The 22,087-nt window shown below is 46.0% G+C and overlaps 1 protein-coding gene across 16 annotated transcripts in view; it reads left to right on the top strand.

The window, feature by feature from the left end:
- Positions 1–22,087, top strand: part of LOC121858501 (titin-like) — a 152,402-nt gene that overhangs the window by 41,802 nt on the left and 88,513 nt on the right. For all 16 annotated transcript variants that reach the window (XM_042354937.1, XM_042354939.1, XM_042354947.1 and 13 more), the window contains exon 3: positions 20,364–20,425. In XM_042354937.1, coding sequence (XP_042210871.1) covers positions 20,364–20,425 — 62 coding nt within the window. The remainder of the gene's footprint in view (positions 1–20,363; positions 20,426–22,087) is intronic.

The following is a 22,087-nucleotide window of genomic DNA, read 5'->3' as shown; positions in this document are numbered from 1 at the left end:
TATATGTAATAATAATAATAATAATAATAATTAACGGTTTATTGAAAGAGCTTGGCAGCAGAGGCTGAAAAATATACAGATTATATTTGAGGGGTAGATTACGAATTACAAATAATATACAAGTGACACCATTGACACAAAATAAGACATATAGTAACTTAGATGGGATCAGCTCAATACAGTTCATTTCAGCATAGTGACAGTGTAGGGAGCAGTGTTTACTGGGAGTGAATACACTGATTTATTACATGTTATTGATAATTTTTACAATGGTTGGGACTGGGCTGTTCTTATAGCGATCAGTTCGTGCACGTATGGGCTGGATGCGGTTGTGGTGTCGAACAGCAATTCTCGGACAGGGGATCTCAGGTGGTAGTAGGGGCCGGTGTCGGGGATGGTGTAGAAGCTTCTTACCAAATTTGCAGATGAGGCCGTGGTGATGGTCAGTGAGAGTCGAAAGGGTCAGTGTGTTGAGCGCTTCTTGATATGTGGAGTAGGAAGGGGAGAGAATAATCTTGCATGCCCTCTTTTGCACTTTTTCTAGGTGTGGGAACTGGATGCTGGGGTGTGCAGGGACTCAGGGGACGGGTCAGGGAGGTGGAGACGGAAACTGGAGGAGTTGACAACTTCACTGACGTGTGGTTTCCAATTTAGTTTGTTGTCTATGGTGACGCCGAGGAGCTTCGTGGAATCTACAACCTGGAGTGTGTTCGGACCTAGGGTAATGGAAGGAGGTGGGACAATGTCGGAGGAGAGGTTGATGTGCATAACCATTGTCTTGGTATGGTTGATGGTGACATGGTTGTTGGTGGCCCAGTTTTGGAGACTGTTCAATAAATCCTGAAGGGCGGTATAGTTGGGAGCGGAATTGTTGACGCTGATCCCAATGGTGGAGTCGTCGACATATTTCCAGCGAGCAGGGGCTTCTCTTAGGGCATCATTGATGAGCATAAGGAAGCAGAGTGGTCCCATCTTGGTGCCTTGGGGACGCCACAGGTGAGTGACTGAAAGGTGGAGACAGCCCCTCGGAAGCGTACAGCTTGGCGTCGGTCACTGAGGAAGTCTGTAAGCCATAGTGTGTGTGTGTGTGTGTGTGTGTGTGTGTGTGTGTGTGTGTGTGTGTGTGTGTGTGTGTGTGTGTGTGTGTGTGTGTGTGTGTGTGTGTGTGTGTGTGTGTGTGTGTGTGTGTGTGTGTGTGTGTGTGTGTGTGTGTGTGTGTGTGTGTGTGTGTGTGTGTGTGTGTGTGTGTGTGTGTGTGTGTGTGTGTGTGTGTGTGTTTATAGTTATACACCCATACAATATAAACTTTTAATATTAAACTGTCAGATTTTATCAATATACAGTTAGAGTTGCCGGGTGTCGATAAACATCTATCAAATCATTCCAGGGAGAGTTCCATTTGCTTCCCTGTGCCCTCCCTCACCTACTCTCCCTGACCACCCTTCCCCTCCCTCCACCAGCCTCCGCCCCTCCCCCACATGCCTCCCTCTCTCTCTGATGGTTGTAACGGAGTGTGGGCGTTGTAGGGTGTGGCGGGGTGTGGGTGTGGTGAGTGTGGCAGGGCGTGGTGAGTGTGGTTGGGTGTGGTGAAATAAGGGTGTGATGGGTGTGGCAGGGTGTTCAAAATAGATGTAACAAGATATCTTTCCTCTCTTCTTCCTTCATCGTTCCTCCTCCTTCCTCCTCCTCCTCCTCTTCCTTATTCTTCCTCCTTCTCTTCCTTCTTCCTCCTCCTCTTCCTTCTTCCTCCTCCTCTTCCTTCTTCTTCCTCCTCCTCTTCCTTCTTCCTCCTCTTCTTCCTTCTTCTCCTCCTCCTCTTCCTTCTTCCTCCTCCTCCTCCTCCTTTTCACACGGTATAACAGAAGCGGACACAATTCACATTATAAACGTGACTGAACTTTTTACACGATCACCAACACACGTTTAGCCGTTCCTCACGTTCATAGTAATTATATAGAGGCGAGGTGAATGTTTATAAGCTGAACGGGACGTGATGGTGATGGGAATGGTGGTAGGAGTGGTGGTAGGGATGGTGGTAGGGATGGTATTGGTGGTGGGAATGGTGGTAGGGGTGGTGGTAGGAGTGGTGGTAGGGATGGTGGTAGGGATGGTATTGGTGGTGGGAATGGTGGTAGGGGTGGTGGTAGGAGTGGTGGTAGGGATGGTGGTAGGGATGGTATTGGTGGTAGGAGTGGTGGTAGGGGCCGTGGTGAGGGTGGTATTGGAGCCAGTGGCTGGAATAATTGGTAGGGATGGTGGTAGGGATGGTATTGGTGGTGGGAATGGTGGTAGGGGTGGTGGTAGGAGTGGTGGTAGGGATGGTATTGGTGGTGGGAATGGTGGTAGTAGTGGTAGTGACGGTGGCAGGGCAAGACAAAGTACCCTATTTCATACCAGGGTGAACAAGAACACCCACACACGCAACCCTCCGATAAAAAAATAGTTTCCAAATTCCCCCTGACTAATGTGGGGATAATATTTTGGTTTAAGTAACTTTACTGGGATTTAAGTAACTTTGTTAGGATTTAAGTAACTTTGCTGAGGTTACTTAAAATTCAGTGTAACTTACATCTGCATAAGTGATCTAGTTACCTGTTATTCAATATTTGTTTTTAATCGACTCAATTATACCGTTAACTATAATTTAGGATGAGTAAAGATAGAATAATTTGTGGTTAGGTTAGGATAGGTTAGGTTAGGTTAGGTTAGGTTAGGTTAGGTTAGGTTAGGTTAGAAGGTTAGGATAAGGGGTTAGGTTAGGATAGGATAGGTTAGGTTAGATAGGTTAGGTTGGGATAGGTTGGGTTAGGGTTAGGTTAGGATAGGTTAGGTTGGGATAGATAGGTTAGGTTAGGATAGGATAGGATAGGTTAGGTTAGGATAGGTTAGGGTTAGGTTAGGGATAGGATGGGATAGGATAGGTTGGGTTAGGTTAGTTAGGATAGGTTGGGATGGGATAGGTTAGGTTAGGTGATGGGTTGGGATGGGATGGGATGGGTTGGGATGGGATGGGTTGGGATGGGATAGGTTAGGTTAGGTTAGGTTAGGTTAGGATAGGATAGGATAGGTTAGGTTAGGTTAGGATAGGTTAGGATAGGTTAGGTCTTTAGTATTAATGTGTTAAGAGGAACAGGCAACCCGGGTGGTGTGCCTCATAAGTCAACCTCTCGGTGAACTCTGACCTTCGTGACCTTGATGGGGCATAATGTAGAGGTCAAGGTCAGGGTAAACTATACACCTTGCACGCATACTATAATGACCTTTGACCTTTAAATGTGAGTCCACGGGCTGTTGCTGGGCAGCCTCAGTGGACCGGTTGTGATCCGTGTCCAAGTTTGACAGACAGACAGACAGACAGACAGACATATTACTTCATACAGAACATGGTAATATTATCCTGACTACAGAATTTTTGAGTACCAGATAAAGGTGGTAGAGTGAGAGAGAGAGAGAGAGTGTGTGTGTGTGTGTGTGTGTGTGTCATATTAGGATAACCTGAGTGATACATTTGGTATTATAATAATTAATAGTCAATGAAAAACTATATTTCTCTATGCTCAATAATAATAATAATAATAATAATAATAATAATAATTTGTCACGTATAGAAAACACAAACCCTCAGATTAGAGTACAAGAGCACAAAGACTTTACACAACGCTCTTAAGTCCATTCAGTGTTAAGTCTCAACAACAACTTACACTCAGACTGCCTCATCTCTGTAAACACTTGATATTACGTTTACATAAGACTTTTTGTAAATAACACAACTTTAGTCTTTCTCGTGTGTGTGTAAATATTTCAGTGCTTTAGGTTTGTAAATATTAAATTAATATAATGTGGTTCTCAAACACATTCAGATGTGTTTTATGTTTGTAAATAGATAATATGAGGTTAATATAACGGTTGATATAACATAGTTTAACTCGGGTGTTAAGCTGGTATAATATATCAGCTTGAAGGCTCACTGTAGCGTCTGGATGGTGGTGGTGGTGGTCAATACTTGTACCCTTTGGTGGTGACGGCGGCGCTGCAGGTGAGATGCGCCCGCCACAGCTACTGTAGAAACACGAGGCTCTTGATGTACTAAATTCCTTGTGGCGTCGTAATGGAGGATAAAGACGTGTAATAAAGGTGCAAGGAGAGAAAGTAGATGAGAGGAGTGTCTAGAAATTTGTTAGAAAGTTGTAAATAAAGTGTGTGTGTGTGTGTGTGTGTGTGTGTGTGTGTGTGTGTGTGTGTGTGTGTGTGTGTGTGTGTGTGTGTGTGTGTGTGTGTGTGTGTGTGTGTGTGTGTGTGTGTGTGTGTGTGTGTGGAACGCGTCCAGCACCAGAAATTAGAAAGAAACAAACTTGATCTCTCACTACCAGAAAGAACCCACTGACTTTAAGGTAATCAAACGAGAACCTCGATATTACGACGGGGGACCCTAAAAAAAACGGGACGATTTTTCAGGCCGCTTCAGTTCCTTCCATTACAGAGAGAGAGAGAGAGAGAGAGAGAGAGAGGAGAGAGAGAGAGAGACTATGAAAACACATTGAAAAATAAGTTAGATAAAGAAAAAACATTGAAAAATAAACAAACCGGAGGAGGGAGGTACAGTATTTTTACAGAGAATTTGGACGTAAGAAAAAGATCAAGTTAAAGTTTACTGATTTGAATATTATTAACTCTTAAGAAACTGGAAGCGAAGAATTTGTATCAAGGAAAGAGAGAGAGAGAGAGAGAGAGAGAGAGAGAGGAGAGAGCCCAGAATTTTTGGAGTGTCGAGTAATTTGAAGTGGCCGGTGCCTTAAGAAAGTTACGAGGGCGTGTCGTCGTGGTCAGCATGTTAAACACCTCTCTTCTGTGTGTGTGTGTGTGTGTGTGTGTGTGTGTGTGTGTGTGTGTGATTGCTTTCAAATCATACTGGTGTTGATGGTTGTGTCTTGAATGGCTTGCTTGCTGGAACCGTGAACGTGAGCTGCTCGTCACACATCTGTTCAGTTATTTTACTTACACACACACACATTTTCTCTCTCTAAGCGTGAGAGGTAAGAGTGATAGTATCAGAGGTCAAGAGAAATGATGGTGATCTAGGACGACACGACACGGCACGGCACGACACGACACGACACGACACGACACGACACGAGACGACACGACACGACACGACACCGCATAACATCCTTGACCGCTGCCACGTAAAATAGTCAAGGTCTCAAGAGGGCGGCAATTAGGTTAGGGCCAGGTCAGGTCAGGTCACGTTTTGTTTTGGTTTGGTTAGGTTAGGTTAGGTGTGACGACTTTACATGATGGTGAAGGCAGTGAAAGTGTTCATTATTGTTCTCGTGTTTGTATGTTATGAGAAGAGACATCAGTGTTTATCTTGCTCCAAAATCTTCCTGGAATTTTTTGCATGGTCGGAGCCAGCGAGGGTAACACACACACACACACACACACGCCCACACACACACCCACCCACACACCCACCTACACACACCCACCCACCCACACACCACCCACCCACACACACCCACCCACCCACACACACTTCACCACACACACCCACCAGTCATTTGTTTCAGCTACTCGCTCCAGTGGGGGTGTGTGTAATAATAATAATAATAATAATAATTAACGGTTTATTGAAAGTTCTGCAGCCCGAAGGCTGAAAATATACATTGACATAAATGACTTATTACATACATTGGTGGTTTAACAAAGCCTTCATTAGAGAAAGGTAAAGGAACATACAGTGAACATTCAGATTAATGTAGGTGTTGAACAGCAAAAACGTAGTGTAGTAACTCCCTCCCAGATGGTATTAGGAGGACCTCACGTGGTGTAGTAGTTCTCACAGATGGTGTTATGAGGGGCCCTACGTGGTGTAGTAATTCTCACAGATGGTGTTATGAGGGCCTCACGTGGTGTAGTACCTCACAGATGGCGTTATGAGGGGCCTCACGTGGTGTAGTAATTCTCACAGATGGTGTTATGAGGGGCCTCACGGTGTAGTAATTCCTCACAGATGGTGTTATGAGGGCCCACGTGGTGTAGTACCCTCACAGATGGTGTTATGAGGCCTCACGTGGTAGTAATTCCTCACAGATGGTGTTATGAGGGCCTCACGTGGTGTAGTAATTTCACAGGTGGTGTTATGAGGGCCTCACGTGGTGTAGTAACTCCTTCACATATGGTGTTATGAGGGCCTCACGTGGTGTAGTAGTTCCCTCACAGACGGTGTTCTATAAGGAGGTGTGGTCCCAGGCCTTCCTATCGTAGACGGATTAACACATCGCTGGCTGTTGGGTCGGGCCGTTATCACTGGTACCTGGGACCTCACTGTGTGAAGGTCAACATGGGTACCACTGTTACTTGTTGAGTTGTTCTCACTGACTTAAGCACTGTTCACCACTGTTCACCTCTGTGTGTGTGTGTGTGTGTGTGTCTGTGTGTGTGTGTGTGTGTGTGTGTGTTTACCCTCTGCGTCAGATGGTAAGGCGCGCGTGTTTGTTATCATAACTAGTCATGAATAATATCACCCAACTACTCTTTTATCTGTAACTACTAACCTCACCTCACCTCACCTCACCTCACCTCACCTCACCTCACCCAATCTTCACAGGCTGGGCGGTATAAATTCATTGCAGTATTTGTGTCACTGGGTTCTGTTATATATACATTTGTTGCATTATTAATAGGACGTTTGGATGGTCCCATTAGAATATCTGGTCGGGTTATGTGACAGACTGGAAGGTAGTGTGTGTGTTTATTTAGTGGCCTGCATCACCACCATCTAGATACCTGACCTGACCTGACCTGACCCTCCTTCACTTCCCTAACTGTAAAGGCAGGTGAAGTAGAGGTAATTTAGCCTTAACACAAAGCCACTTAACCAAGACATAAGAACATAAGAAAATAAGGAGTCTGCAATAGGCCGGTTGGCCTGTGCATGGCAGCTCCTGTCGAGAGTTACTACCACTCTCTATCATCCATGAGATCTATCTAGCCTCCTTTTAAAACTTTCCAGCGTTCCAGCATTTACTACAAAGTTGCTAAGCTTGTTCCACTCGTCCACCACCCTATTTGTGAACCAGTTCCTTCCTATCTCCCTCCTAAACCTAAACTTATCCAACTTAAATCAGTTGCTACGAGTCCTATCCTGCTCGGATATTATATGAACTTTGTAAGACAAAACCCGTGTGGTAATGTGGGGAAAATTTCGGATCCAATTTTGGTTTTAGGGATAAAATTTGGCTCCATCGTCTGTCAGGGATCAGTCAGCCGGCAGAGGAGGAGGAGGGACCTTCGTCAACAAACTTCTTCCCAGTGACAAATTATTGCTGGCGTGTGAGTCTGTCTCAATTTGTCAGCCTTAACACAGAGACAACACAAATTTTTCATTATTATAACTCTTGGATGACCAAACACTGAAAAGGTTAGGTATTTAGAGGAAATTCTTTTATTGAGTTTTGTTTTTAGTTGTTTCTGCTCTTGTTATTGTTGGACTTAAACATTTTATTTTTTTCTCGTGTCTTTTAAGGATATTGCTTTAGACAATTGGTTTAGTTCAGCTCGTGTGCAAGAGACTCGTCGTTGTGAAATGTTTAAAGTTATGTGAATTGCTGTACTTGGCGACACAAGCAGATGGCGCAGACTGAAGTAGACGAAAACATTAATATTGACAGAAATAGACTAATAGACTGAAACACACGTAGTCATTTGTCACACTATACCTTCACGATACAAACACGAGCGTCCCCAGCCTAGCCCAGCCCACCCCACGACATCTAACCACACCATGCGAGGAACACACAGTCAGGTGGTCACAACAAAACACGCTGTATCCATCCGTCATCACTGGTGGCCTGGCAGGAGACGCACGCCCACAGATGGTCACAGCAGCTGGTTTATGGCGGAAGGTGCAGGGCTGAATCGGGAGGCGTAGAGGGAAGGAGGAAGGGACGGAGGAGGGAGAGAAAGCGAGAGAGAAGCAAGATGAAGGGTTGAAGAAGGGAGAGAAACAAGATGGAGAAAGGGCGTGAGTAAGGAACGGAAGGAGGGAGAAAGAGAGGGAAGGGATGTTACTTTACACGTAGCTTCCGTGCGGTAGCTCACCCTCTCGCCAGTAGCAGGACCGGAAGTAGCATATCCAGGAGGTGGAGTTATGGCCAGTTCTCAATCACAGAGGAATGAGATGGTATGGGGAGGAAATTTCAGCGTCTGTTTGTTGTTTGGGGTCATCGTGCACCTGTGTATGTGTGTTTACGTTCGTGTAGGGTGTGGCGTTGTGTGTTGAGGCGGGTTGATTCAGCTTTCACCCTCCTCAATAAGGGTTAGTTGCCCTGTGTCTGTTTATTTTATGCACGTTGAATCTTGTAATTATTCTTTGGATGAGATATTGCCGTAGTGTTTATGGAGGAAAGTACAGTATTTATGAGAGTTAGTCCAGTTATTATGTAATTAAGTAGTCTACCAGGGGAGTTATGTAGTTATGTAGAGTATGATGATGAAGTCTGGGCTTCAGGTGTTAGTAAACTTGTAAAGGTATCTCTTGTTTACTTAATTAACACAACCAGGTAAACCAGGTTCCATATTGGGGTTAAATAAGTAACTCGTTGGCTTGATTAGATACAGGTGATGAAATGTCTTTGATGTTAGTGAATAACATGAATATAAGGGCAAAGTAAGTTAAGTATAAGACTTCATGTAGCTACTTATAGGTAAAATATATAAGTTAGTGATGGAGACTTTCGAATATATCATAGAAATTATGACACCAAAATAGGGCGGCAAATTAATTCAGGGCAGGATGCAAATGCATTACAGGAGGATCTAAATAAACTGCAGGGGTGGTCTGAAAAATGGCAAATGAAATTCAACACCAGCAAGTGCAGCGTATCTAATATTGGAAGAACAAATACTTATAATGTATACAGCCTTAACAACATCAACCTAGAGAAGTCGACTTGTGAAAGAGACCTAGGGTACTTGTAAGCCCGGACCTACGGCCTAGAAGACAGTGCGTTAATGTTCGAAATAAGGCAAACAGAGTATTGGGTTTATATCTAGAAGTGTAGTAACAAGAGTGCAGAGGTCTTATTGCAACTATATCTTGCGCTAGTCAGGCCGCACCTCGATTATGCGGTTCAGTTCTGGTGCCCTATTATAGAATGGATATAAATTCACTAGAGTCGGTGCAGCGAAGAATGACAAAATGATTCCGGGACTTAGAAACCTTCCATGTCAGGATAGGTTAAAGAAGCTTAACTTGCATTCCCTAGAAAGACGAAGAGGCGGGGGATATGATAGAAGTATTTAAGTGGGTGAAAGGAATCAATAAAGGATATAGATAAAGTTCTTATAATATCCGAGCAGGATAGGACTCGGAGCAACGGATTCAAGTTGGATAAGTTTAGGTTTAGGAGGGAGATAGGAAGGAACTGGTTCACAAATCGGTGGTGGACGAGTGGAACAAGCTTAGCAACTTTGTAGTAAGTGCGGGAACTCTGGAAAGTTTCGAAAGGAGGCTAGATAGATTCATGGATGATAGAGAGTGGTAGTAACTCACGACAGGAGCTGCCATGCACAGGCCAACCGGCCTATTGCAGACTCCTTATTTTCTTATGTTCTTATGTTCTTAAATTCCTTGACGATTTAAAACTGTTTCTATTATTAAATTCTCATAACATATATTTAATTTTATTTTACCTCTACTTCGAAAATATATATATATGACTAAATTCTCATTACTTAGAATACCCTTGAAAATTTTACACCTCCTTCGAAAATAGTAACGGAACGTTGCTCACTGTAAACATCATAACCTTCTAAAAAAAACCCACAACACAACATCTCTGCTCATTCTACCCAAGGCTATATATATATTTTTTCTGTTTCCACTTGTCTGCTTCAGCTGTGGTGGGGAGGGGGTGTCTCTGAGATATCGGAGACCTGAGACAGAATATAATCTCAGTATATGAGCTGCAGGTAAATGGTTTTTATAGTGAAGATTGTGTCTCTTGACGGTGCTGGGAGGGCTGAGATAAAAGAGGGGTGGGGAGAGGAAAGGGGGAGGGGAAGGGGTTGAAAGAGAAGAGAAAATAGGAGAGGAGGAAGGAAAGGAGAGGAAGGAATTGGAAGGGGTTGGAAGAGGGAGGGGAAGGAGTTGAAAGAGGAGGAAGGAATTGGAAGGGGAGGAGAGGAAAGGGGTTGGAAGAGGGAGGGAAAGGAGTTGGAAGAGGGAGGGAAGGAGTTGGAAGAGGAGGAAAAATAGGAGAGGAGGAAGGGAAGGGTATAAGTTGTAAGAGGAGGGAAAATAAGAGGTGGAAGAGGTTAGAGGAAGAAGGGGAGGGAGGGAGAGGGGGGAGGAAGGAGGGAGGACGTGGCGATGTATAAACCAGCTTGGTGATTCGCCATAGTGAGGAGAGGCTGTAATGGGCTGATCGTGGTCGTCCAATCACTGCGTCGGGGTGATTAGCTGATCGTTTCCGAGAGGTTGTGGACTGACACTTTCTCTGACTCTTTCTTTCAATCTTTCTCTTCTTTTACTTTCTTTCTCTTTCTTTCTGTCTTTAAATTTTATTATTGTATCTCTCTCTTTATTAAATTATTACAAAAAAAATAATTAAAAAAATCATAATTTTCTCAACTTCTCAAAAGATTCTAATTATTTATTATTATTATTTTTTTTATTATTAGAATCTGAAGTTTTTAATATAATGAGGAATGTCTATAGAGCACTAAGTCGTATGGAAATTAATAATAGATTAATATAATGACAGTAAACGAAGCAAAATAGGAAATGATAAATAAGACTAAAAGAGACGATAGGAAATAGAAAATAAATAGCAACGGGAAAATAAATCAAATAAGAATAAAAAATAAAACAAGAAAAAAAGGAACTTAAGTAAAATAGGAATAAATGGATAAATGTAAACAAAATAAGGAAATAAAAGTACACCTGTCCTTGATGAAGCAGGTGAGCGTCCGTGGAACAGTGGTGTGTCCGTGAGTTAATAGCGGTGTTTTTTGTTGGTTTACTTCCGTGATAAAACAGCTAGTGTATGTGTGTGTTTGTGTGTGTATGTATAATCAGCAAGTCTACACACACACACACACACACACACACACACATGCCATTTTTAATCCCATAGCACATGTACATACATACATACATATACAGTACACATACATACATACATACATACATGGAGGGGCAGAGGAGGAGGTAAGGTAATGGAGGGACACAGGAGGAGGAGTAGAATGGAGGACACAGGAGGAGGGTAGGCATGGAGGGTCAGCAGGAGGAGGGAGGGGTAGGTAATGGAGGGACACAGGAGCAGGGTAGGTAATGGAGGGACACAGGAGGAGAGAGGGGTAGGTAATGGAGGGCAGTGAGGAGGTGGTGGCCGGAGGGACACAGGAGGAGGGTAGGTAATGGAGGGTCAGCAGGAGGAGGGGTAGGGGTAATGGGAGGGACACAGGAGGAGGGTGGTGGTGGGGAAGGACACAGGAGGAGGGTAGGGTAATGGAGGGACACAGGAGGGGAGGGTAGGCATGGAGGGACACAGGAGGAGGGTAGGTAATGGAGGGACACAGGAGGAGGAGGGGTAATGGAGGGACACAGGAGGAGTGGGTAGGTAATGGAGGGGACACAGGAGGAGGGGTAGGCATGGAGGGACACAGGAGGAGGAGGGTAGGTAATGGAGGGACACAGGAGGAGGGTAGGCAATGGGAGGGACACAGGGAGGAGGGTAGGTAATGGAGGGACACAGAGGGAGGTAGGTAATGGGAGGGGACAGAGAGGAGGGGGTAGGGGTAATGGAGGGGACACAGGAGGAGGGTAGGTAATGGAGGGACACAGGAGGAGGCAGTAATGGAGGGACACAGGAGAGAGGTAGGGTAATGGAGGGACACAGGAGGAGGGGTAGGTAATGGAGGGCTGGCAGGAGGAGGGTAGGTAATGAGGCACAGGAGGGAGGTAGCATGGAAGGACACAGGAGGAGGGGTAGGTAATGGAGGGACACAGGAGGAGGGGTAGGTAATGGAGGGACACAGGAGGAGGGTAGGTAATGGAGGGACACAGGAGGAGGAGGGTAGTAATGGAGGGGACACAGGAGGAGGGGTAGGGGTAATGGAGGGACACAGGAGGGAGGGTAGGTGGAAGGAGGGACACAGGGGAGGAGGGTGGTAATGGAGGGACACAGGAGGAGGAGGTGAGGTAATGGGAGGGGACACAGTAGGAGGTAATGGGAGGGACACAGGAGAGTGGGTAGGTAATGGAGGGACACAGGAGGAGGGTAGGTAATGGAGGGCAGAGGAGGGTAGGTAATGGAGGGACACAGGAGGAGGTAGGTAATGGAGGGACAGGAGGTAGTGGGTAGGTAATGGAGGAAGGCAGGAGGAGGGAGGGTAGGTAATGGAGGGACAGGAGAGGGTAGGCATGAGGACACAGGAGGAGGGGTAGGTAATGGAGGGACACAGGAGGAGGAGGGTAGGTAAAATGGAGGGACACAGGAGGAGGGTAGGTAATGGAGGGACACAGGAGGAGGGTGTGGGTAATGGAGACAGAAGGAGGGTGGTGGCATGGAGGGACACAGGAGGAGGTAGGTAAGCAGGGACACAGAGGAGGGGTAGGTAATGGAGGGACACAGGAGGAGGAGGAGGTAGGTAATGGAGGGACACAGGAGGAGGGTAATGGAGGGACACAGGAGGAGGGGTAGGTATGGAGGGACACAGAAGGAGGGGTAGGTATTGGAGGGACAGGAGGAGGGTAGGTGCATGGAGGCCAGGAGGAGGGTAGGTGGGATGGAGGGACACAGGAGGAGGTGGGGTAATGAGGGACACAGGAGGGGAGGGTAGGTATGGAGGGACACAGGAGGAGGGTAGGTAATGGGAGGGGACACAGAGGAGGGTAGGTAATGGGAGGGACACAGGAGGAGGGGTAGGTAATGGAGGGACACAGGAGTGAGGAGGGTAGGCAATGGAGGGTAGGAGGCAGGTAATGGAGGGGACACAGGAGGAGGGTAGGGGTAATGGAGGGACACAGGAGGAGGCAGGGTATGGAGGGACACAGGAGGAGGGGTAGGTAATGGAGGGGACACAGGAGGAGGGTAGGTACGGAGGGACAGGAGGAGGGTAGGAATGGAGGTCAGCAGGAGGAGGTAGGTACGGAGGGACACAGAAGGAGGGTAGGTAATGGAGGGACACAGGAGGAGGGTAGGTAATGGAGGGGACACAGAAGGAGGTAGGTAATGGAGGGACACAGGAGGAGGCAGGTAATGTGGGAGTATACAGGAGGAGGGGTAGGCAATGGAGTAATACAGGAGGAGGGGTAATGGAGGGACAGGAGAGGGGGGCTTTGGAGGGACACAGGAGGAGGAGGAGGAGGTACGGAGGGACACAGGAGGAGGGGTAGGTAATGGAGGGACAGGAGGAGGGGTAGGGTATGGAGGGACACAGGAGGAGAGGAGGTAGGTAATGAGGGACACAGAGGGAGGTGTAGGTACCAGGGACACAGGAGGAGGGTAGGTAATGGAGGGACACAGGAGGAGGGTAGGGGTACCTGAGGGACACAGGAGGAGGTAGGTAACGGAGGGACAACAGGAGGAGGTAGGTAACGGAGGGACAGAGAGGAGGGTAGGGCTGAGACACAGGAGGAGGGTAGGCATGGAGGGACACAGGGGAGTGTAGGGTAGTGGAGGGACACAGGAGGAGGGTAGGTAACTGGAGGGACACAGGAGGAGGGGTAGGGTAACGGAGGGACACAGGAGGATGGGGTAGGTAATGGAGGGACACAGGAGGAGGCATGGGAGGGAAGGCAGGAGGAGGGTAGGGAGGCACAGAGGAGGGGTAGGTATGAGGGACACAGGGAGGAGGGGGTAGGTAATGGAGGGACAGCAGGAGGGAGGTGTAGGAATGGAGGGGACACAGGAGGAGGGTAGGTAGCTGGAGGGACACAGGAGGAGGGTAGGTAATGGAGGGACACAGAGGAGGGTAGGGTAATGGAGGGACACAGGGAGGAGGAGGAGGGGTAGGTAATGGAGGGACACAGGAGGAGGAGGAGGTAGGTAATGGAGGGACACAGGGGAGGGGTAGGTAATGGAGGGCTACACAGGAGGAGGGTAGGTAATGGAGGGACACAGGAGGAGGGGTAGGGCAATGAGGGACACAGAGGGTAGGTAATGGAGGGACACAGAGGAGGAATGAGGGAAGCAGGAGGAGGGGTAGGGTAATGGAGGGACACAGGAGAAAATGGAGACATGAGGAGGTAATGGAGGGACACAGGAGGGGAGGCATGAGGGACACACATGAGGAGGGTAGGTAATGGAGGGGACACAGGAGGAGGGTAGGTATGGAGGGGAGGAGAAAGGGGTAGGGTAATGGAGGGACACAGGAGGAGGGTAGGTAAGGAGGACAGAGAGGGGTAGGTAATGGAGGGACACAGGGAGGGGAGGGGTAGGGTATGGAGGGACACAGGAGGAGGGTAGGGTAAATGGAGGGACACAGGAGGAGGGGTAGGTAATGGGAGGGCACAGGAGGTAGAGGGGTAGGTAATGGAGGGACACAGGAGGAGGGGTAGGTAATGCAGAGGGACACAGGTTGAGGGAAATTGGAGTGGCTGGAGGAGGGAGAGGCATGGAGGAAGCAGAGGAGGAGGGGAGGAGGGTAGGTAATGGAGGGACACAGGAGGAGGTAGGTAATGGGAGGGACACAGAGCAGTAGGTAATGGAGGGACACAGGAGAGGGGTAATGGAGGGTCGCAGGAGGAGGGGTACTGGAGGGACACAGGAGGAGGGTAGGTAATGGAGGGGCACAGGAGGAGGAGGTAATGGACACAGGAGGAGGGTAGGTAATGGAGGGACACAGGAGGAGGGTAGGTAATGGAGGGACACAGGAGGAGGGTAGGTAATGGAGGGTCACAGGAGGAGGGTAGGTAATGGACACTCAGTAACTTTCTTCAACTTTAACAGCAGAGGCGTGTGAGAGGTGTGGTGGTGGTGAGTGACAAGGCGGAAAGTTCTACACCTCTTTGGTAGAATAGTCTATTGATATGCTTTAGATTTTCGACTAATTTGACATCGTCCGCACTTATATACTAACTTATGCACATTAACGCACCCACCCGCACACACACACAGGCACACACTCACTCGCAATATGTCCGTGAGTGGTGGAACGTCAAAGAAGAGGAAATACTAACGACAAGACGTGAAACAGAGAGCAGAGAGACTGAGTGAAAATTACAACTCTCTCTCTCTCTCTCTGCCTCCCTCCCTCCCTCTCTCCTTCCTTCCTTCCTTCTCTGACACCTTCTCTCCTTTCCTCTCTCTCCCTTTGACTCTGTGTTTGTCAGTCTTTGTGTCAGGTGGGTGTAACACGCCCCTAAATTCGGAAGAAACCTGAGATTAAAATCCTCCTGGGGGTCGTGTTGATGTGGATGAGCCAATGTAAGCCTTCTGATAGAGCCATGGGGTGATGGTGGTGATGGAGATGATTATTATTATTATTATTATTATTATTATTATTATTATTATTATTATTATTATTATTATTATTATTATTATTAAATTATTATTATTGTTCACTCAAGAAACCAAGAAACTGCCTTTACCATCTTTATTCGTCTCTGTTCTATTCATCCTTAATCTTAACCCTCAGTGTGTCTGTTGTTGTTCATTCCTCTGTGTGTGTGTGTGTGTGTGTGTGTGTGTGTGTGTGTGTGTGTGTGCCACTAGCCCACCCTCCCCTTCCTCATCATCTCCTATTGTTACCTCGTTTATCAACCCTCTCCTCTTCCTCCTCTCCCTTCTCCTCCTCCTCCTCCTCTCCTTCCCTTTCCACAGCTTCTACCAATTCCTTCTTCTAATCTTTTTCCTTCTGTAATTTCTGTTCCTTCTGTAATTTCTGTTCCGTCTGTCTTGTCTGTTCCTGTAGTTTAACCCTTTACGTATTAACTACCTCTTTACCCATTCCATCTACCCACCCATTCCATCTATCTACCCATTCCATCTACCTACCCATTCCATCTACCTACCCATTCCATCTACCCACCCATTCCATCTACCCACCCATTCCATCTACCCACCCATTCCATCTACCCACCCATTCCATCTGGTCCAGTGTGGAAGAGGATAGTGGCAGTGTTTAGCTCCCTATATCACCCTGTACAGCCTTCCTTCCCTCCCTCTCCCCCTCTCTCCCCCCCCTCTCTCCCTCTCCCCCCCACGACTGTATTGATCAGCATGGGAGACTGGGGGGGTGAGAGAGGGGGTGGGAAGGCAACGACCCTCACATTCACCCGGGTTCCTCCCCTCCTCCCCTCATATAGTCGTGTTTGGTGGGAATTGTCTATTTTCTCCCCTCATTTACACTTCTGTACACACACATAATGATAATAAATGACTTACGACTGAAAATGAATTAATATAACCTTTTTATATGTTATATTTTCGACTTTTTTTTGTTTTTAGAAAGATCTCCAACAGCCATTATGATTAAAGCTGTCAATCTTACGTGATTTAAAACTCTTACGTGATTTAAAACTGTCTTACGTGATTTAAAACTGTCTTTCGTGATTTAAAACTGTCATACGTGATTTAAAACCGTCTTTCGTGATTTAAAACCGTCTTACGTGATTTAAAACCGTCTTTCGATTAATTAGTGACTATATCATAGGAATTATAAGTTAATTACTCTATTGTGTCTTAGTGTTTTATTGAAGACGTCAGACATCCATATTATCATTATCGTGTGTCTTAGGTGTTTCTTCAGCTCTATGAATGCTGGATCATATAAATATAAGGCATCCCGGTTTATTTTACCTGATAACTATAAAACACCGTAATGCATTGTGTTGTGTCGGGTCGGGTCGGGTCGGGTCGGGTCGGGTGACAAGCGACAAGCGTGTGATTTATTCTGACTTTATTCAGTAATATAGAAACACATTAACAATTTCAGGTATACAATACAATAACCCGTCCGTGATGACAGGACTGACAGTTAACACGGACGGCGATTCAGACAGTTCTATTACCCGTCCTATGACATCACGGACAGACGGGCATTTTAGACAAAGATTGTACCCGTCCATGACTCGGACAGAAATCTAGCCAGTTCTGTACCTGTCTCGTGACATCATAAACGGGCATTTTAGACAGTCATATTAGCCGGCCATGACAGGAGAATATTGCCGGGGTGGCCTTGGTAGTGGGGATGAAGGCTGCAAGTTTTGTTTGCTCTCCTAACATTGTGACGTCTCCTCCACATGACTCTACCACCACCTCCTGTGTCTCATCTAATAATAACAACAATAATTAACGGTTTATTGAAAGAGCATGGCAGGTAGAAGGCTAAAAATATACAGTTACATAATTGGGGTCTCTTGATTGACAAATAATATACAAGAAACACTGATACAAATATGATATAATAACTAGGTGGGGAGAAGGTTATACTACAGGGTATTTCAGTGCAAAAGGTAAGATTGACTGGGAGTGAATACACTGGTTGATTACAAGTTGTTGATAATTTTTACAATGGTTGGGACTGGGCTGTTCTTATAGCGATCAGTTCGTGCTCGTATGGGCTGGATGCTGTTGTGGTGTCGAACATAAATTCGCGGACGAGGGATCTCGGGTGGTAGTAGGAGCCGGTGTCGAGGATGGCGCAGAAGCTTCTCACCAAATTTTCAGATCTGTGTGTGTGGGTCGTATTTACACACATACACACACACACACACACACACACACACCCCGATTACAATACCCTCATTCCCGTCCCACTCCATGCCGTCTCCACCTGTTGCTTCCCGTCCTAGATACTAACCTACTGTCTGTCCATCCACCGTCTACTGTCTTGGTCAACCACAACCAGACTAGAAGCGTTTTAATGGGATTATTCTGTTCTTTATTATTATTATTATTATTATTATTATTATTATTATTATTATTATTAAACGTCCAATCAAATGATATTTACTCCACGGAACTATAAGCTTATCAACCTGACCTGACCTGACCTGACCTGACCTGACCTGACCTGACCTGACCTTATCTGATCTTACCTAACCTAATTAGTACGGAACAAATATTGCCTGAAATACTTTTTTTTTGTTAGAAAGTTTGTGGATATTTTTTTGTTCAAGGAAATATTATGTTGAATTTTGTTGTGTTATTGTTGTGTGTGTGTGTGTGTGTGTGTGTGTGTGTGTGTGTGTGTGTGTGTGTGTGTGTGTGTGTGTGTGTGTGTGTGTGTATGTAAAAAGTGTGTGTGTGTGTGTGTGTGTGTGTGTGTGTGTGTGTGTGTGTGTGAACAATAAACTAAAGGATTTGGGTGTGAGGGAAGGAAGGGGCTGTAACGTGTAGTACTTGTTAGTATGGGATGACAGATGGCTTACATGTACCGTCCTCTCTCCCTCTCTTTCCCTCTCCTTCCCTCTCCTTCCCTCCCTCTCCTCCATTCCCTCCTCCCCTGCACTATCCTGTACCTTCCTTCGTACTAGCGGGTTGCACACAGAAACGCCCACCCCAGGACAGCTGACGGGGAGAAAAGAGTCCTGCTAGAGAGAAAGAGAGAGAGAGAGAGAGAGAGAGAGAGAGAGAGGGACACAAAATCTTAAGCAAATGTTCTTTCCTATATAAGTAGATATATTACATATGATAGATATATACACGGATTATGGGTAGTAGTTGTGACTATATTGAGGTCAACATTCGATTATAGTCACAGATATTTGCCTTCTGGGAGTTACTGAAATAAGGACTGATAATTAGCCTCCCTTTCCCAACCTCCTGGGGCCTCCCTCCCAGCTCCAGCTCCTCCCAACCTCCAGTCTCCCTCTCCCAGCCTCCAGCCTCCCCCCCTCTCCCAACCTCCAGTCTCCCTCTCCCAGCCTCCAGTTTCCCTCCCTCCTCCAGCCTCTCCTTCCTCCTCCAGTCTCCCTCCCTCCTCCAGTCTCCCCTCCCCAGTCTCCCTCCCTCCACGTATAAAACCTCCCCCGGATAAATGAAGCGTCACTCCACCTCCAGATGGCGTCTCTGACTCATTTCCGGGATTGGGTGGGTGAGGGAGTGACACACAGGTGAGGGGGGTGGGTGAGAGGGAGGGAGAGGTAGTTGATAGAGAGGGAGGGGTGAGAGGGATTAGGGAAAGAGGTGAACAATAATTACTCCATCTGTGGTGCTCCCTAAGAATAACGAGACCAGTTTAGTAATAAATTTTCTCTAATTTTAAACTTTATTGAAAATCTCAATAACTTTACTTAATCATTAAAACCCGACTGTATTTATTCTTTCGTCAGTGTTATTTGTTATTTAACCTTGAGAGTCTTACGTTTTTTTGCTGGCGTGTTTTTGTCCAAGTCTTACGCAATACACACTACACATTCTCAGACGTACACGCAAGGAGAAAGAGCGTTGAAGCTTATTTTTATTATATTAAAGTTCTCTTGTAAAAATGAAGCCCCAGTGAAGAGTTATTACACACACACACACACAGTGACATTAGCTCCTAGGCTGAGCAGTGCCGTCACTGGTGGTGAGAATGGCACCCTTGTGCACCATGCCCCCCCCCCCTCCCTCGGAGTGCCACCCGTAGGCTAATACTAAGGAATAGTGGCACCCTCCAGGCTCCCTCAGTGATGGGAACCACACCTTCGCATGCCACCTGTAGTATTGGCATAGTGGCACTCTCCAGGCCCCCCCTCAGTGATGGGAGCCTCGCTTCAGAGATCCACCTGTGGTGTTGACACTGTGGCACTCGCCAGGCTGCCTGAGGCCTCTATGTCAGCACCACAGGTCGTGGAGGCTATGAATATATTTCGCCGAGGCTCCCGGGGACGGTGTTGGCGTTACTTCCTCCATCACCTCCTCCAGGACTCTTGGCCAAATGTTGTGTGTAATACTAAATGTGTTTTCATAAGCCACATCAATGTCTTCTTTCTTTGTTACATGAAATTGTCGCAGCCTTACGTGTTTCCCTTGTGTCTGTGCTCTTAAACGAATGTGTGTGTGTGTGTGTGTGTGTGTGGCTCCCAGGGAGGCAGACACAATGGATCAAAGGCTGACCGATTGTTTATTATTGGGGGGAGCTGTCAGTGCTCCCTCCATTACGACTCTCTATACATTCTGTTTTATTGTTTATTTTTGGGTTGTGTTCAGTCAGCCTGATGCACACCTTTTCATAATCTGACTAACGGGTTATTTTTATATATTTTGAGTGGAATTTAACCACACACGCGCGCCTAGATATTAATTATTATTATTATTATTATTATTATTATTATTATTATTATTATTATTATTATTATTATTATTATATTATTATTATTATTATTATTATAATAATAGATGGTCTGACCGTGTGTTTGTCTTTCCCAGGTGGCGTTGGCAGCGGTATGCAGGAGGGCGGAGACGGCGAGCCACGAGTCCGCGTTAGTCAGGGTACTGTACTGCGCAGGCGGCTTTCTGAGGATATTGCGCATGCGTCACTTTTTTTTGAGAGGGAGGGGTGTTGAAAACCATTTTTTTCAATCTTGGCGTGTGTTCATGTGTGAGTGGGTGGGTGTGTTTTTTCCATAAATAATTTTGGTGTTTTAAATAAGGCTAGTTCGATGCCTGTATGTATTGGGTTCAGTTTCCGATGCTGTGGTGTTAGTGGACTGAAAATATATCCACTGAAGGTAATGTACGAGTCTATTGTATTCTTTAATCGTTTTGTTTTTATTCTCTTTTACTTTTTCGTTCTGGGTCTTGTTCGCTGTTTCTGATGATGATGGTAAGTGGAATATATTTTTTTTTTCAGGATTTATTTTTATTGATTGAAATATTAATGACTTTCCCTTTATGTAGTGGTGTTCTAGCGTTAATTAAGAGTCTGACCATGATGGAATAGAACTGTGTGTGTGTGTGTGTGTGTGTGTGTGTGTGTGTGTGTGTGTGTGTGTGTGTGTGTGTGTGTGTGTGTGTGTGTGTGTGTGTGTGTGTGTGTGTGTGTGTGTGTGTGTGTGTGTGTGTGTGTGTGTGTGTGTGTGTGTGTGTGTGTGTGTGTGTGTGTGTGTGTGTGTGTGTGTGTGTGTGTGTGTGTGTGTGTGTGTGTGTGTGTGTGTGTGTGTGTCTGTCTGTCTGTCTGTCTGTCTGTCTGTCAACGAGATATTAGCTGTATTGGACTACTGTATTATTATATTTTTCCGTTTTTTTTTGTATTTGCGGTCAATTCAGTACAACAGTTAGATAATATTTATATATAATTTACAGTAAAAGTTTGTATCAAGTATTACATAACACGATACAGTACATTAACACCTACCTGGTCGAGGGAAGACACGACAAGAGGTTACATAATACCACTGTACCCGGGATTGAGTAAATACAGGGACTAGTGTATACCTGCCTCGTAATTAGACGACCACGATGAAAGTACAGTAGTCATTTGAATCCTGTAATGAAGAAAGACTGTAAGACCTACTAATACTCTGTTATTATGTAAGATCACTGTATTTAATTCCATTTGTTGTAATTTTGGCAGAATATATAAGTATTTTTTTATCTTGACCTGACCTGACCTAACCATACCTACCCTAAGTGTTTTTCTCGTGTTATTGTTAGCGTTACGTGATTTTTTTTGTGACGTGTTACTATATTAGGTAGAAGTTACTGTGTGTGTGTGTGTGTGTGTGTGTGTGTGTGTGTGTGGCGTTGTCATGGTTCCCTCTGAGTGTAGTGTTAGTAGTCTGGCGGCCGACGATACAGCTCTTCTACTCAACCAGAATTTCCCCTCCTTCCTTCCTTCTTTCTTTCTTTCCTTTCCCTCCTCCTCCTTCCCCTCCTCCTCGCTGCCTTTGGGAGGAGAGTGTGGGCCGGGGGAGAGTGAAAGGTGACTTTTGTTATTACACTGGCTTTTGTTTTTTCGGTCTCCTGTTGTTGTTTTTGTTGTTGCTGCCCTTTTTGTTGTCTGGCGCGTTACTTGTTTACTTGTTTGCTTTGTTAGGGCTTCTCCTCCCCCTCTCTCTCTCTCTCTCCCTCTCCTCCTCCTTCCCCCCTCTCTCTCACACTACTAGCGTCGTTGACATTGTACACAGGACCTGAGGCGGATAAAAATGTGT

Source organism: Homarus americanus, unplaced genomic scaffold (assembly GCF_018991925.1).
Source record: "Homarus americanus isolate GMGI-L3 unplaced genomic scaffold, GMGI_Hamer_2.0 scaffold5461, whole genome shotgun sequence".
NCBI classification, from domain to species: Eukaryota; Metazoa; Arthropoda; class Malacostraca; order Decapoda; family Nephropidae; genus Homarus; species Homarus americanus.
The sequence above is the reverse complement of the archived record's forward strand: the minus strand, read 5'-3'. Positions and strand labels throughout refer to the sequence as shown.